This window comes from Diabrotica virgifera, chromosome 7, assembly GCF_917563875.1.
Source record: "Diabrotica virgifera virgifera chromosome 7, PGI_DIABVI_V3a".
NCBI lineage: Eukaryota > Metazoa > Arthropoda > Insecta > Coleoptera > Chrysomelidae > Diabrotica > Diabrotica virgifera.
The window spans coordinates 38,907,051-38,921,425 of NC_065449.1; the positions used below are offsets into that span (position 1 = coordinate 38,907,051).

General features: G+C 32.9%; 1 protein-coding gene across 9 annotated transcripts in view; it reads left to right on the forward strand.

The window, feature by feature from the left end:
• Nucleotides 1-14,375, forward strand: part of LOC114329316 (glycogen-binding subunit 76A) — a 294,793-nt gene that overhangs the window by 227,940 nt on the left and 52,478 nt on the right. For 8 of the 9 annotated variants that reach the window (XM_050656801.1, XM_028278362.2, XM_028278357.2 and 5 more), the window contains exon 2: nt 11,434-11,672. In XM_050656801.1, coding sequence (XP_050512758.1) covers nt 11,434-11,672 — 239 coding nt within the window. Of the gene's footprint in view, nt 1-5,918; nt 5,942-11,433; nt 11,673-14,375 lie in introns of those variants that run through there. The other variant, XM_028278364.2, reaches the window with a different exon arrangement.

The following is a 14,375-nucleotide window of genomic DNA, read 5'->3' on the forward strand; positions in this document are numbered from 1 at the left end:
TAGAACACAATATTTTATTTCCATTCATTCTTTCAGAACTATTTTTTCACACACAGTATGCAGCACATAAATGAACTAACAATTTAATATTGTTTGCTTCCAGACGTTGTTCTGTATATTATAGAAGCGCTTGTTTAAACCCAAAGAACAATGTCTTATTGTTTGTTGTCCTGTACAAAAGTGCTACCTAATATTATTTTAAGGCTGTGTGAAATGTATAAAATTATCTATAAGAGAATTCTTTTTAATTTTAATAAAGGTGTATTTATTCGTAAACGTTTTGTTTTATTTTCAATTTCTTTTCAAAAACTATACGTTTTTATATGAATATCTGATACTTTAATGCTGGTAAAAGCTAGTAAAAAATTATATTTATAGAGGCAATAGCGACCAATTTAAATATACCAATATATTAAACGACGTCGAATGTGCACTCATACCCCCACCCCCTGTCGTATTTCGTCGAAATAAGCAAGCCCCCTCCCTCTTCTCAACGACGTAGTTTATGGATGCCCCCTATCCCGTGCTATAGCAATACCTGCGTGAAAATTTTTATCAATTACTGTACAGTTCAAAAACTTTTCCCTGCCTCAGACCATTTAATAAAATTAATTTAATCTTCAGTATAATTTTCATGCTGTAGGTACTTACTTAAATATTTCCAGTTATAAGGACCTGTTGTTTATTGCTAAGGACGATTTGACTTGATCTGTGTAGAATAAGATGCAGAATACCTACCCTATTTTTACCCCTTGAATAAGATAACGTTACAAACTTTCTCGATTTCAACTTTTCCTGAACACAAGACACAATGTTTTATTAAAATGACTATACTCCGAATCTCGTTTATACCTACTTGAAATTAGAATTAATTTCTTTTGTTATCGAGAAATCAAATGCAAGGGTTAGCAAGGGCAAGGAACACTGTAAGGGCGATGCCACATTATGCGTTTTGACCGGATACGTTTCCACTGCATCCAGTCAAAACGCATAGTGTGACAGGTCGGTCCGGTTGCGTTGGAAACGGATGCGTTTTGAGACATCGGTACGCGCTTACAACTGCACGAGACTAAACGCATAGTGTGACAGGTTGGTCCGGTATCGTTGGAAACGGATGCGTCTCCACCGCATCCGATCAAAACGCATAATGTGGCATCGCCCTAAGTAGAATTTAGTTGAAGTGGCCAAGTACTCAGATCATTATATTTAAAGTTCTCGTTAAAATTTAGTTTGCTAACGGTAGTCAGTTCCAGATTTAATTCGGTTGTTGATTGTTTAGATTTGAGGTTGAGGATATTTCTTCGAAACCAGATGCAGAAGTTTCGCAGGAATCCAGACTCAATTGTAATATTGAGAATAATTGTTTTCAGTTAACTTGGTCTCGGATTCCTCTGATTTTATAATAGCCCTTTTAGTCTAAAACTAAACTTACCGAAACTAAGGTAACGTAAAAATAATAAAAATTAGTTAATTTCACAACAAATACATAACAGTTTTTTTTATATTTCGGGCCAATGCTTTTTAAAAGCATTAATTTTTTTTTCGAATCCTGAAAAAAAACTAATAAATATTTTTGAAAAATTTAAACGCCGAATGAAAGATTACATTATTACCGAGAGCCGAAAGTCCCTTAAGGCCATGGGTACATAATTCGCAAATAATTTACTGCTATCCCTACTTTTACTGTCTTTACACGGCAAATTACGTGTAGTAAAATTCACACTGGTATGGATATGTAAACATATTACTACAATGTCATTCTACTTGAAAATGTCATCATTAACTTAAAGAGGTGGCTTTTGAATGTTCTTGGATAACTGTATTTGTATAATTGCAAATTATTAATTCAGTTAATAAATGTGATAATTTTTTCACTAACTATGTATTCAGTGATTGTAATAATTTATATATACAACAAAAACTAATACTCAATCGAGAAAAGAGGAAAAGTGTTAAAGTGATTTTTTAATAATATATTGTTACTATGGAACTCTTAAAATTTTGAACATCTTTAACAACAAAATACTTAGATCACAGAATATAGGTATCCTGATGTATTCTCTGCTTGGATCTTCCACAAATAATAGACAATAAATAACTTGTTTTTAAGTTCACGTCTTAAATCAATTATTTATCTAATACACTATATATCAATATTATTTAATCAACAACTCAAAATATTCCCGATGCCATGTCAAATATTTAAAATTATTGTCACTGATTGTCAATGTCTGACTGACAATATGCTGACAATATTCTATTCAACTGAGTGCGTTGTAAGACAAAGATAGATTTGGAAAATATTACCACGGACATGGTGTCCATTTTTTTCGAATCCTAAAAAAACTAATAAATACTTTTAAAAAATTTAAACTAAACGCAGAATGAAATACTAAATTATTACCGAGGACCGAAGGTCCCTTAGAATAAATAAAAAGTTTATTTTGATTGAGATATTTGAAATTAAAAATCATACTAAATTTTCTCTTAGTTTTTCACTTCTGTAACTTATTAAAATAAACATTATAGAAGTTCTCAGGGACTTTCGGCCCTCACTAATAACGTAATCTTTCATTCTGCGTTTAAATTTTTCATAAATACTTAATAGTTTTCTCAGGATTCTAAAAAAATGAATCCCCATTTGAATAGCATTGCAGCCGAAAATACTTACCCATCCTCTTAAGGTACGATTCCGACAACGACCGCAGACGGCAGACGGTAACTGCAGACGGCAGTTGCTGTCTTTTCTTTCTCATTTATTTCTTCTAATGTATGTTTTCTTTCCGGTTGTCCCCAATCCATGTTGGTTAGTACGCCACACTGTATAATATTTCTATTTTTAGTTAGTTCCTTTATTTTCTTGTGGAACAGTTTGTAGAAGGAAGTTTTCTATCTCTTCATATTTAGCTCCACTATCTTTTTTCTTAGGTGTTTTTTTTGTGAATTTCTTTATATTTCAAGTGACCTACTTAAGTAGATCACTTAGACTTTCTCAAGTGAGCTGCTCACGATTATAAGCATTTGTGGAAGAATATTGTGAAGTGCGTTTCTAATGCTAACCTTTAGACCATTAAATGCTGTTGGAGGTTCACGGTACTCTAGATCTTCAATATAGTCCCAGAAGAAGGAGTCCACTGTACTTAATTCTGGTAATCTAGCAGAAATTGGTTCTTACCTTTCTATCTATCTATTAGAAAATTGCTTATTTAATTTACCTTAGAGACTTAGGGAAGTTCGTTATGATGAGAAGGAGCTTGGCCATGTACAGACCATAATTGTTGATAGACCAGGGCGCATCTGTAAAAATATTAGTACATTTAGACGTTGAGAGGCGACTCAAATTTTTTTGCAGAAATTGCTTGAAAATAACTCAAATAATAATATTTGAGTTATCCTCCCTCTCAAAAAGGTCCGGAACATTGTTTAAATAATCAAAATGTCAAAAAATGAAAGAAAAATTCGATTTTTTTCTTGGTTTTTTGAATATAACTTTAAAAGTTTTCATTTCCGAGAAAAGTTGTACTGACATAAAAATTGCGTAATTAAATTTACTACAATATAGAACTAGTTAAAAATTTTAAAAAATAGTCACCCTTGTTGCAAAATAGCAATAATTGCGAAAAAACCATATAAAAACAAGTACATATTCGCATTTTACGTTTTTCAACCATTTATGCTACACTTAGGACCTTCATATTTCACCCAGAAAAACTTTATGACACAGTAAAACAGTACTGTAAATTTCATTAAGATCGGTTCAACAGATTTTGTAAAATAAATTTTGAAATCCAGCTTTCGCAAAAAAAAATCATTTTTTCAAAATGTTACAGGACTGAAAATAAAGCAGATAGCAAGTTGAAATTTTTTTTGCTTATAGAAGTGTGTACCTTTCATTTGCAATTTTCAAAACTAAAATCGATTAACCACCACGGCGCAGGAAGTTTTTTAAATAAACATTAATTATTGGTGCTACGCGCAGGACAGCGGATAGTTGGCTCTTATTGGGCATTCCAATGGCCTTTGATAATGATTGATACATTTTAATTTTTATTACATTTCGATATAAATAAATAAATTTTTTTATTGCAAAATAAAAACACATACTCTTTCCTTTGAAATAACACTTTTTTTAGCAAAAACTTTTTTTGTTCATATATTCTAACTTAGAGAATATAAGTTTATTATTTTTAAACATATGCAATTGTTTAAACAATATTTCACAAAACAATAAAATTAGTTCGATTTTTGTGGAATTAAATTATTAAAATGCATCAAAATATAGAGTAAGAAAATAATATATTAGATATCGATTCGAAGAAATTTTGGTGGAAATCAACTGTGAATTGAACACCGCTGTCCTGCGCGTAGCACCAAAAATTATTGTTTATTTAAAAAATTTCTTGACGCCGTGGTAATTAATCGATTTTAATTGTGCAAATTGCAAACGAAAGGTACAGTACACTTCTATAAGCAAAAAAAATTCAACTTGCTATCTGCTTTATTTTCAATCCTGCAACATTTTAAAAAAATGAATTTTTTTTTGCGAAAGCTGGATTGCAAAATTTATTTTGCAAAATCTATTAAACCGATCTTAATAAAATTTACAGTGTAGTTTTACTATATTATAAAGTTTTTCTGGGTCAAATATGAAGATCCTAAGTTTAGCATAAATGGTTGAAAAACGTAAAATGAGAATACTTGTTTTTGTATGTTTTTTTTTTCGCAATTATTGCTATTTTGCAACAAGGGTGTCTATTTTTTAAATTTTTAACGAATTCTATATTGTAAGAAATTTAATTACGCAACTTTTATGTCAGTACAACTTTTCTCAGAAATGAATAGTTTTAAAGTTATAATCAAAAAACCAATAAAAAATCGAATTTTTCCTTCATATTTTGACATTTTGATTATTTAAACAATGTTCCGGACCATTTCTCAAAACAGCTGCGCTCTGGACTATGAGGAAAGTTTATTGGCACGTTTTCAAATAAAATGAATTGAATTGAAATCAGAAAACTGATTAACTCAAAAGTCAAAGGCTTCGTACAAATGCAGGCGGTTACGCCGCGATTTACCAGTTTGAACGCTGTTAAACTCGCGGTTGCATATTATGTACGATGATGAGCGGTTGCATTTGTTTCTATGCTAACTTGAACCGCGGCGGTTGGATTTTTCAGGTAAAACGCGACGTCGACGTTGGCAGACCGCTCTTATATGGACTAAGGGCTTGTCCATATGAGGGCGGTTTGCCAACGTCGATTGCGCAGTTTACCTTTTTTCCCCTGTTTTTCTTGGTAACTTCAAAGGCGGCATTAGGGTGAGATCAAGTAAAACAGGTAAACCGCGCAGTCGACGTTGGCAAACTGCCCTCATATGGGCAAGCCCTAAGGGTATGAAATGAATATAAAGAAATGGAATTAGCCAAAAGCCCTAAAGAATTATGGACAACGTTATGAGAAACAGGGACAAATTACCTACCAGATTTATTTAATAGCATTATGAAAATTGAACAACAATTACGTTTGGCAACACTGCCTCTTTAATATCGTATTACTTATGAAAAGTTTATAAATTTATTGCAGAAGAGATTTCATTTATATTTATTCTCACGAATCAAATAAACACTGATAAATTCGATAAAAGTGTTAGTAAATATTATGGAGACATCATTTAACCAATTTTGCAAGTATCTACAATTCAAGATTGATTATTATTATCATCTAGCTGTTACCAATTTTCAACAAATCATTATTCATTTATATAAAAACAAATAACTATCAGAACATAACAACTAACTGCAATGGCAAAGATTTCTGTATTTAATGTACAAGTAAATATATACAACATAGTGTTGCCATTAATATTGTAGTGTACTTTTTCTTAAAGAACAATAGTGACAAGTTTTAGTGAAAAGGTGGCAAGGAGTATAATGATTTAGAAGGTGGTTATAGTTTGTAATACAGTTAATATTTAACAGTTATTCAAGCAATCTTTGAATTTATTGTCCGTGAATTAAGAATCTGAAGGGTTTTTCCCACGCATGAATTTTTTGAGATATGATCGGAAGGCAGAGAGAGCTAAATCTAGAGAATTGAGTGGATGTTTCAACCATTTAAATGTAATTTAAAGCGAAGAGTCCTTATACACCTTTAATGATCATTTCTGTGCTACACGTTCCCATGTACTCATCAAATATTAGTACCATATTATTCTCCTTCTTTAGGTCCCTCCTAAAAGGAGATTGTCGATTACTTCTCCAAATTCATCTCTACTCTGTGCGTTTCTATTACGGTTTGGAGGTCAAGTCCTGTCTAATCCTTGATGTTACGTGATCAGGTCATTTGTGGTCTTCCAGGACCACGCTTTTTTCTATTTTTCCATCCATTATTAGTTGAAGGAAGTTATATCTCAAAAATGAATAACCATTTTCAATTTCGTCGCAACACGAAACTACAGCCGCATCATTATTCCAATTCAATCAGAGAGTGCAGCAAGCACCTCTACCGGTTTCGAAACTTCTTAGTCTCTCATCAGGAGGCACATATGCTGCTCTCTCTGTTTTTAGTCTGGTAGGATGTAGAATAGCATTTTTGGATGTTGTTTTATGTGCTATTAGATTGAAAACTTAGTTGTTTGTTGGTTGAAGATATATCTCTCGTGCCTGAATATGTGTATATCCAAGATAAGAAATTTTCCGTTTTATAATAATTTCTGCAAGTGCACGATCTCTATTCATACGTCTTAAATCTTCTTCAATTCTAACATGGTCCTTCTGATCTTAGAATTGGTAAATTATTATTATCAATGTTTAAATGTGTGTTAAAATTTTGTTATAGTCGGTTCGCTAAATTCAGACACAAATGGTTAGTGATTTTAGTAAGTAATCTAGTAAATAATTACTAAACAGTTAGTAATTTTAACAAAATTGACCAAAAACAAAAATAATATTACCTACTAAAATCACTAGCCAGTTGTGTCTCAGTTTAGCGAACCGACTATACCTGTTGAATGAGAATAGATTTTGTATAATATGTTTCCTATTCGCCGAATATTTCTTCTAATGTTGTCAAGACCCTATCATACATGCTTATTAATATGCCACACTGTCTATTACATATTTATATTTCTAGTTATTTCCTTTAGTCTCTTGTGAGAAGTTTGTCATTAGGTTTATTTTGTAAGTCTTCTATCTCTTCACATGTTTCCGTAAGCCAATTCTGCTTTGCATCCACTATCTTTTTTTTAAGTATATGTTTCTGAATAAATCAGGATGCATTACAAGTTTTTCAATTACTTATGTAACTTGTTGGAAATTAATCTTCAATTTTGTTTTGAACAAATTTCTATTTGTAGACCTCCAGAATGTAAATCATATTCCGAAAAGTAGGTTCCAGTACATAAAATAAAAATTTATTTTACAATTTTTATTTATCTCCCAGAATATAGATATCTATTAGATCAACTATACAGTAAGAGCCACCATACTAGACACATAGGAATATTGAGCTATTACAGTCCTGGACCCTTCACTTGTTGCAATGTTTATTTTTATGTCAAGTGACGTTTAGAACGACAGAAAATGTATAGAAACCGAATGTTAACATAGCAACTTGACAAATAATAAATCAGTTGCATTAAATCCAGCTGATTTAATTTTGACATTTTTAGTTGTCATTTTGTTAAAGTTGTAAAAGTTTTAAACTATTGTACTATTCTTAGTGTTTGAATAAAGTTATTTTAAAACAGAGTCATAATACTACTAACTAATGTATTTTTGAAGTTATACTTCTTTACGATCAAGAGTGAAATTTTATAATTTTGGGAGCATGCGCACACAGACAGTATATAATGTAATGTAAGTTATGCATGTATCAGCGCAAATAAGCCATTAAAATAATATATTAGTGTTTTTAGTAAATGTATTATTTATTATAATTTTTGTGTCTTTGGATTTACCTTCCTTCCTCGGGACTAAGATAATAAAATATCTACTATAACATTTTTATACTTCACTTGATCTATTTGTCACCGTGATGTGTAATTATATCCGAGACGTCACGTAGACGGGGCTTGATAGCTTAATTGGTAGAGCATTGGACCAGAGATCGAGAGGTCCCGTGTGTACCGTGGTTCCCGGACGATTCATATTCTTGTTTCGTTTTTTTCTTAATTTTTGGTATTGTTTTAATAAAAATTTTTTGAAAGCGGTAGGTAAGAAAGTTAGTTTAATATTTAAATAAAATACAAATAAACTGTTAAGTATATTTATTTCGTTGAAATTATATAATAGAAGTATAACTTCTTACGTGCGTACAAAGTACACACACATTCTTTTTTGTATCGAAAAACAATTATTTTGAATAGTTTCTTCACAATAACATGACAGGGATAAAAGTCACATCTGAGAACGGAGCGGATTAGCTCAAAAGCATAGCAATTAGGTACCTACCTATGTATGTGTCTAGCACGGTGTGGCTTACTCTATAATATAATCTTTAAATAAACATTACATCAATTTTAGATTAATTTTAGATCAACTTTAGATTAAAAAAAAAACAGTGAAATCCTGTATAAAAGGTATATATTTAAAATCCCTAAAAAGGGCTACATCACAATCACATAACTAGTTTTCGTCTGGTTTACCAGTCGTCATCAGTGTTTACGTTAAATTTACATGCTAACCACCAAGTAATAATTTAACAAAAACATGTGGGTCAAAGCCCTTTACAATTAATGCTATATTAATATATAATAAAATAATTAAGCATGGATGTTTAAAGTATTTTACTCATATGCCCCAGGTAACTGTGGTTTGACTTGTTGACACGGTGAAAGTATGGCAGCAAGTGACCATGGTGACTTTCACTATGTGAACAAGTCAAACCACAGCTCAGATGTTACCTGGGGCATAGTAGTAAAATACTTTAAACATCCATGCTTAAATTAGCATTTTCAAACGATGTTTCCTTGACGGATTAATTGTAGAGGGCTTTGACCCACATATTTTTGTTAAATTATATCTTGGTTAGCATGTAAATTTCACGTAAGCACTGATGGTGACTGGTAAACCAGTCGAAAACTAGTTATGTGATTGTGATATAGCCCTTTTTAGGGATTTTAAATATATACCTTTTATAAAAGATTTTACTGTTTTTTGTATTACATGGTATACAGCCAACTACAGGAAAACTTTTTCCTTTTGGAACTTTAGATTAAATTTAAATACTCAGAAGATCAACTTCAAATGAATTATAGATCAAAGTTAAGTTAATCAAAGTTAAATTAATTATAGATCAAAAATTAAGTTTAGATCAAAGTAAAATAAGATCGTATGTGTATACCCGTTCATTACAAGTATACGCCCTTAAAGAAGGAATATAGAGGAGTATCACCGAGGCGCAAGCACCCATCTCTTGCTGTACGGCGCATTAGTAGGTTGATCCTATACGCCAACTGATTCCAGTCTAAATAGCAGATTCATTTATAATAATTTTAAACTTTTACGTTAGCTTTCTTGTTTTCCTATCCCAGGCCAGGGTCAATCATTGTCACGAAAACAGTCGACAGTAAAGCGAATGTGAGTCGATCGCCTGACCAGCATGGATATCTGACCAACCAAAACAAAATCTGACTTACATAAAAATAAATTTTTAAAATGTAGTGTTTCTTATATATTAAAATGAACAAGCAAAGTGATTAACAAACAAACTGAATGAAATTATTAATTTAGCAGAAGAACAACAAGATTTTAGGTCGGGAAGATCATGCACTGACGCAATATTCATGATAAGACAAGTTCAAGAGAAATCGTTCGAATACAACAAACCGACATATTTAGGTTTGGTGAACCTTAAAAAAGCATTTGACAGGGTCAAATTAAAGGAAGTTATCTATTTGTTATACTCAAGAGAGGTACCTCTAGGAATAGTTAAAATGATCGAAAACATCTACCATACTAACACAATAAAAGTAAAAGTAGATGAAGAACTAACTGACCCAATAGAAGCTGGCAATGGGATAAGACAGGGGGATTCCTTGAGTCTTTTATTGTTCAACCTATATCGATGAAATAATAAAAAAGTAAGAACTAAAAAGGGATACCAAATTGGAAAAAAACTACTTAAAATAATCTGCTATGCGGACGATGCAATACGCAATACTAATCTCTCAAAGTGAAGGTGATTTACAACGTATGGTGCACCAATTTAACATAACTGCAAGAAAATTTATCATAATAATTTCCCAAAAAAGGCATGGTTATAACAGCAAATGCAATAAGATGTAAATTGGAGCTGGAGGGTCAGATAATAGAACAAGTGATTGAGTTTAAATATCTAGGCATCACATTATGTAGCTACGGAAGGCTCGAAACAGAAGTGGAAAATCAAGTGAATAGAGCAAACAGAGCCGCAGCGCAGGTTGTCTAAAAGACACATTATGGAGAAAGAAAAATATCGGAAAGGAAATGAAAGGCAGAATTTACAAAACAGTCATCAGACCAATAAGGACATACGCGGCAGAAACACGACCCGACACAGAGAGGACAAAAAGATTGCTCGAAACAGCGGAGATGAAAACTCTTCGAAAAATCGATGGTAAGACTCTATGGGACAGAGCTAGAAGTACAGATATACGACGGAGATACAAGGTGTATAACATTAATAACTGGGTAAGAAACAGAAGAATAGAATGGAATGACTACATAAGCCGAATGACAACAAATAGAGTAGTAAAGACAGCGAGAGGCGGTTCCCCAATAGGAAGACGATCGGTGGGAAGACCACGAAAACGATGAAACAGGAACTTACTAGAGAAACATTGAAAAAACACACAGTCATGTTTCTACAAAAAGAAGAAGACTTTAATATTAGAAAAGGACTGTATGACTTGTACACACTTCTAAAATATAGGCGGCCAAACCAGCACCAGGTGTGTTCAAAAAACTTGATCGTGCATAAATTTTTTTATTAGAATCAGCTAAGTACTTTCAACATGTTGCATGCCACCTTTAGAGCTTCCTATATACATAATAATACTTTAAGAGAATTTGTTTTTTATAATTATCTGCAATGGTTAAAACTTTTGTCTTATAGGAGGTTCAAAATGGAAGAGTAATTGTCAACACAAAACATAGTAAAAACATTAGAAGGCTAAAGCCTCTGTTATAATGGTGAAAACCCTTTTTAAGTATGTAGTAAAGTTCACACTTAATAGTGCTTGATATACCAATGGCGTCCTCGTGAAACGAGGAAAATAGTCATTACAAATATTATATTAAGAGGGCAGAAATAAATCCAATGCAGGTTAAATTTTTAAGCTAATTTTAAATTAAACTTAAGTATAAAAAATTATCAGAAATCAATCAAAACTGTTAAAGTTTGACTCAGTATAGAAGAAATTAAATGAACTAAATAAATTATTTTTATGTTTCAGAAAACCTGCCGACTCCATGACGTCCGAGGGAGAGAGGTGTGGAGGATTAGGATCATTTTTGGCGATGTCTTGCAGGGGAAGGGCGGAAGCCTTCGCCAGGAGGTTGCACTCCAAACTCAGATCTTTGGGTTCTCAGGATGAAAACGGCTCGGCTGATGAGAGCAGCTGGTTGGCAGCTCACGAAAACCCCATTACCATATCACAACCTGCTCATTCGGCCAACGCTGAACAGTTTTTAGGTGAGAGATTTTTTTTATTTACAGAAGAATGTCGCATCGACCATAGGTTACTAGCAATTACATAAGATATTATGATGTATGGGTCACCATGAGGGTCACTGTTAGTGAAAAGGTATGAATGTGTTAGCCTTTAGTATTATAGGCGTAGTCTGATTAGCGCTGTTTTTAAGCGGCTATTGCCGCTGTTGTTAGTTTTTGGGCACCAAGGTACAGGGCCGCCGAGAGGAATGAGTGGGCCCCGGTAAGAAGTGAAGAGCGGGCCCCCAGCAAAAAGTGAAGAGAGAAAAGAATTGTTTAATTTTTATAGAAATAAAATTATCAATAATAAACAACAAAAGAAACATTTCAAATATAAGTTTTATTAAATTTTGATTATATTTTTATAATAGAGAAAATATTTCTAATACAGGTACTTTTCGAGTTTTCTAATAGGCAAAGATGTCTATAATTTTCGAAAAATCGCATGATTTTACCAAATCATTCTCAATGCACAATGTTGCTAGGCTAGTTAACCGATCCTGTTTCATTGTAGATCTCATAACTTTTTTTATGCGAGAAAGAAAACTAAAGGATATTTCCGCTTCTGCGACAGTCACCGGTAATGTGCAAAATCTTCTTATCGCAATAACGACGTTAGGAAATAATGATTCCAAGAAAGTTGAGATTCACTAATGTTATCCTTGTATATCGCTCTCAAACGAAAAATTTGAAAGATGAAGTTTTTCAATCCTAAAAGCAACATTAATAATATTGAACATATTAAAAATATTACTAAAAGATTTTTAAATTGAAAAACTTATTGGTACACTTTCCTGGTGACACCTCCAAGGCTTCTACAATTTGCAAGCCAAAGGGGAGGCTGCAGTGAAGACAAAGGGGAGGAATTCTACACTATGCAATTCACATCCCCGTCTGCGGCTTGGTAAAGTTCCAAAGGAAAATGCACCTAGTTACTCTACGGATTAATACGACTATAAAATAAAAATGTATACCATTTTTATTCAGTTGCAATGCGAAGGCAAAACAATCTTACTTTTCAATTAGAATACGGAGTGCAATCCAGCTCTCTGAAACGCGATTTTCGATTCTTATTGGAATCTTATCGGAGAGAGCGCAGGCTTGTTCTCCATATCCTAACTGACCAGCACCGAGAGCTTTTCCCACACATTGCAACTGAAACAAATAGTGTAGGTGACTAGCGTCATCTGGCAATTGAAAGATGAAGTTTTTCAATCCTAAAAGCAACATTAATAATGTTGAAAATATTCAAAATATTACTAAAACATTTTTAAATTGAAAAACTTATTGGTACACTTTCCTGGTGACACCTCCAAGGCTTCTACAATTTTCAAGCCAAATGGATGCTGCAGTGAAGACAAAGGGAAGGAATTCTACACTATGCAATTCACATCCCCGTCTGCAGCTTGGTAAAGTTCCAACGGAAAATGCACCTAGTTACTCTACGGAGTAATACGACTACAAAATAAAAATGTATACCATTTTTATTCAGTTGCAATGCGAAGGCCAAACAATCTTACTTTTCAATTAGAATACGGAGTGCAATCCAGCTCTCTGAATCGCGATTTTCGATTTTTATTGAAATCTCAACGGAGAGAGCGCAGGCTTGTTCTCCATATCCTAACTGACCAGCACCGAGAGCTTTTCCCACACATTGCAACTGAAACAAATAGGGTAGGTGACTAGCGTCATCTGGCAATTGAAAGATGAAGTTTTTCAATCCTAAAAGCAACATTAATAATATTGAAAATATTAAAAATATTACTAAAAGATTTTTAAATTGAAAAACCTATTGGTACACTTTCCTGGTGACACCTCCAAGGCTTCTACAATTTGCAAGCCAAATGGATGCTGCAGTGAAGACAAAGGGAAGGAATTCTACACTATGCAATTCACATCCCCGTCTGCAGCTTGGTAAAGTTCCAACGGAAAATGCACCTAGTTACTCTACGGAGTAATACGACTACAAAATAAAAATGTATACCATTTTTATTCAGTTGCAATGCGAAGGCCAAACAATCTTACTTTTCAATTAGAATACGGAGTGCAATCCAGCTCTCTGAATCGCGATTTTCGATTTTTATTGAAATCTCAACGGAGAGAGCGCAGGCTTGTTCTCCATATCCTAACTGACCAGCACCGAGAGCTTTTCCCACACATTGCAACTGAAACAAATAGGGTAGGTGACTAGCGTCATCTGGCAATTGAAAGATGAAGTTTTTCAATCCTAAAAGCAACATTAATAATATTGAAAATATTAAAAATATTACTAAAAGATTTTTAAATTGAAAAACTTATTGGTACACTTTCCTGGTGACACCTCCAAGGCTTCTACAATTTACAAGCCAAATCGATGCTGCAGTGAAGCAAAAATTTGATCTACCAATTCTTCACTGATGTCTTCTTATAAAAATCGCGCAATATATTAATATTCATGCCTATTCTGTAACTCATTTCGATGATAGAAGTCAGTAAAATCGAATAGAAGTGACCAAGTCGAATAGAAATAGTCCAAATCCGTATTCCATAACTACTTCGGAATCTCTACAATCGTAATGTGAATAGAAATCACTTCGACAGCATTTACCCTGTCGAGATGAGATTTCGATTATCGGAATTGTGGTTGACGCAAGCGCATTTTGTTTTGTTTTGACGTTTATATTTTATATATAAAAATAATTAATT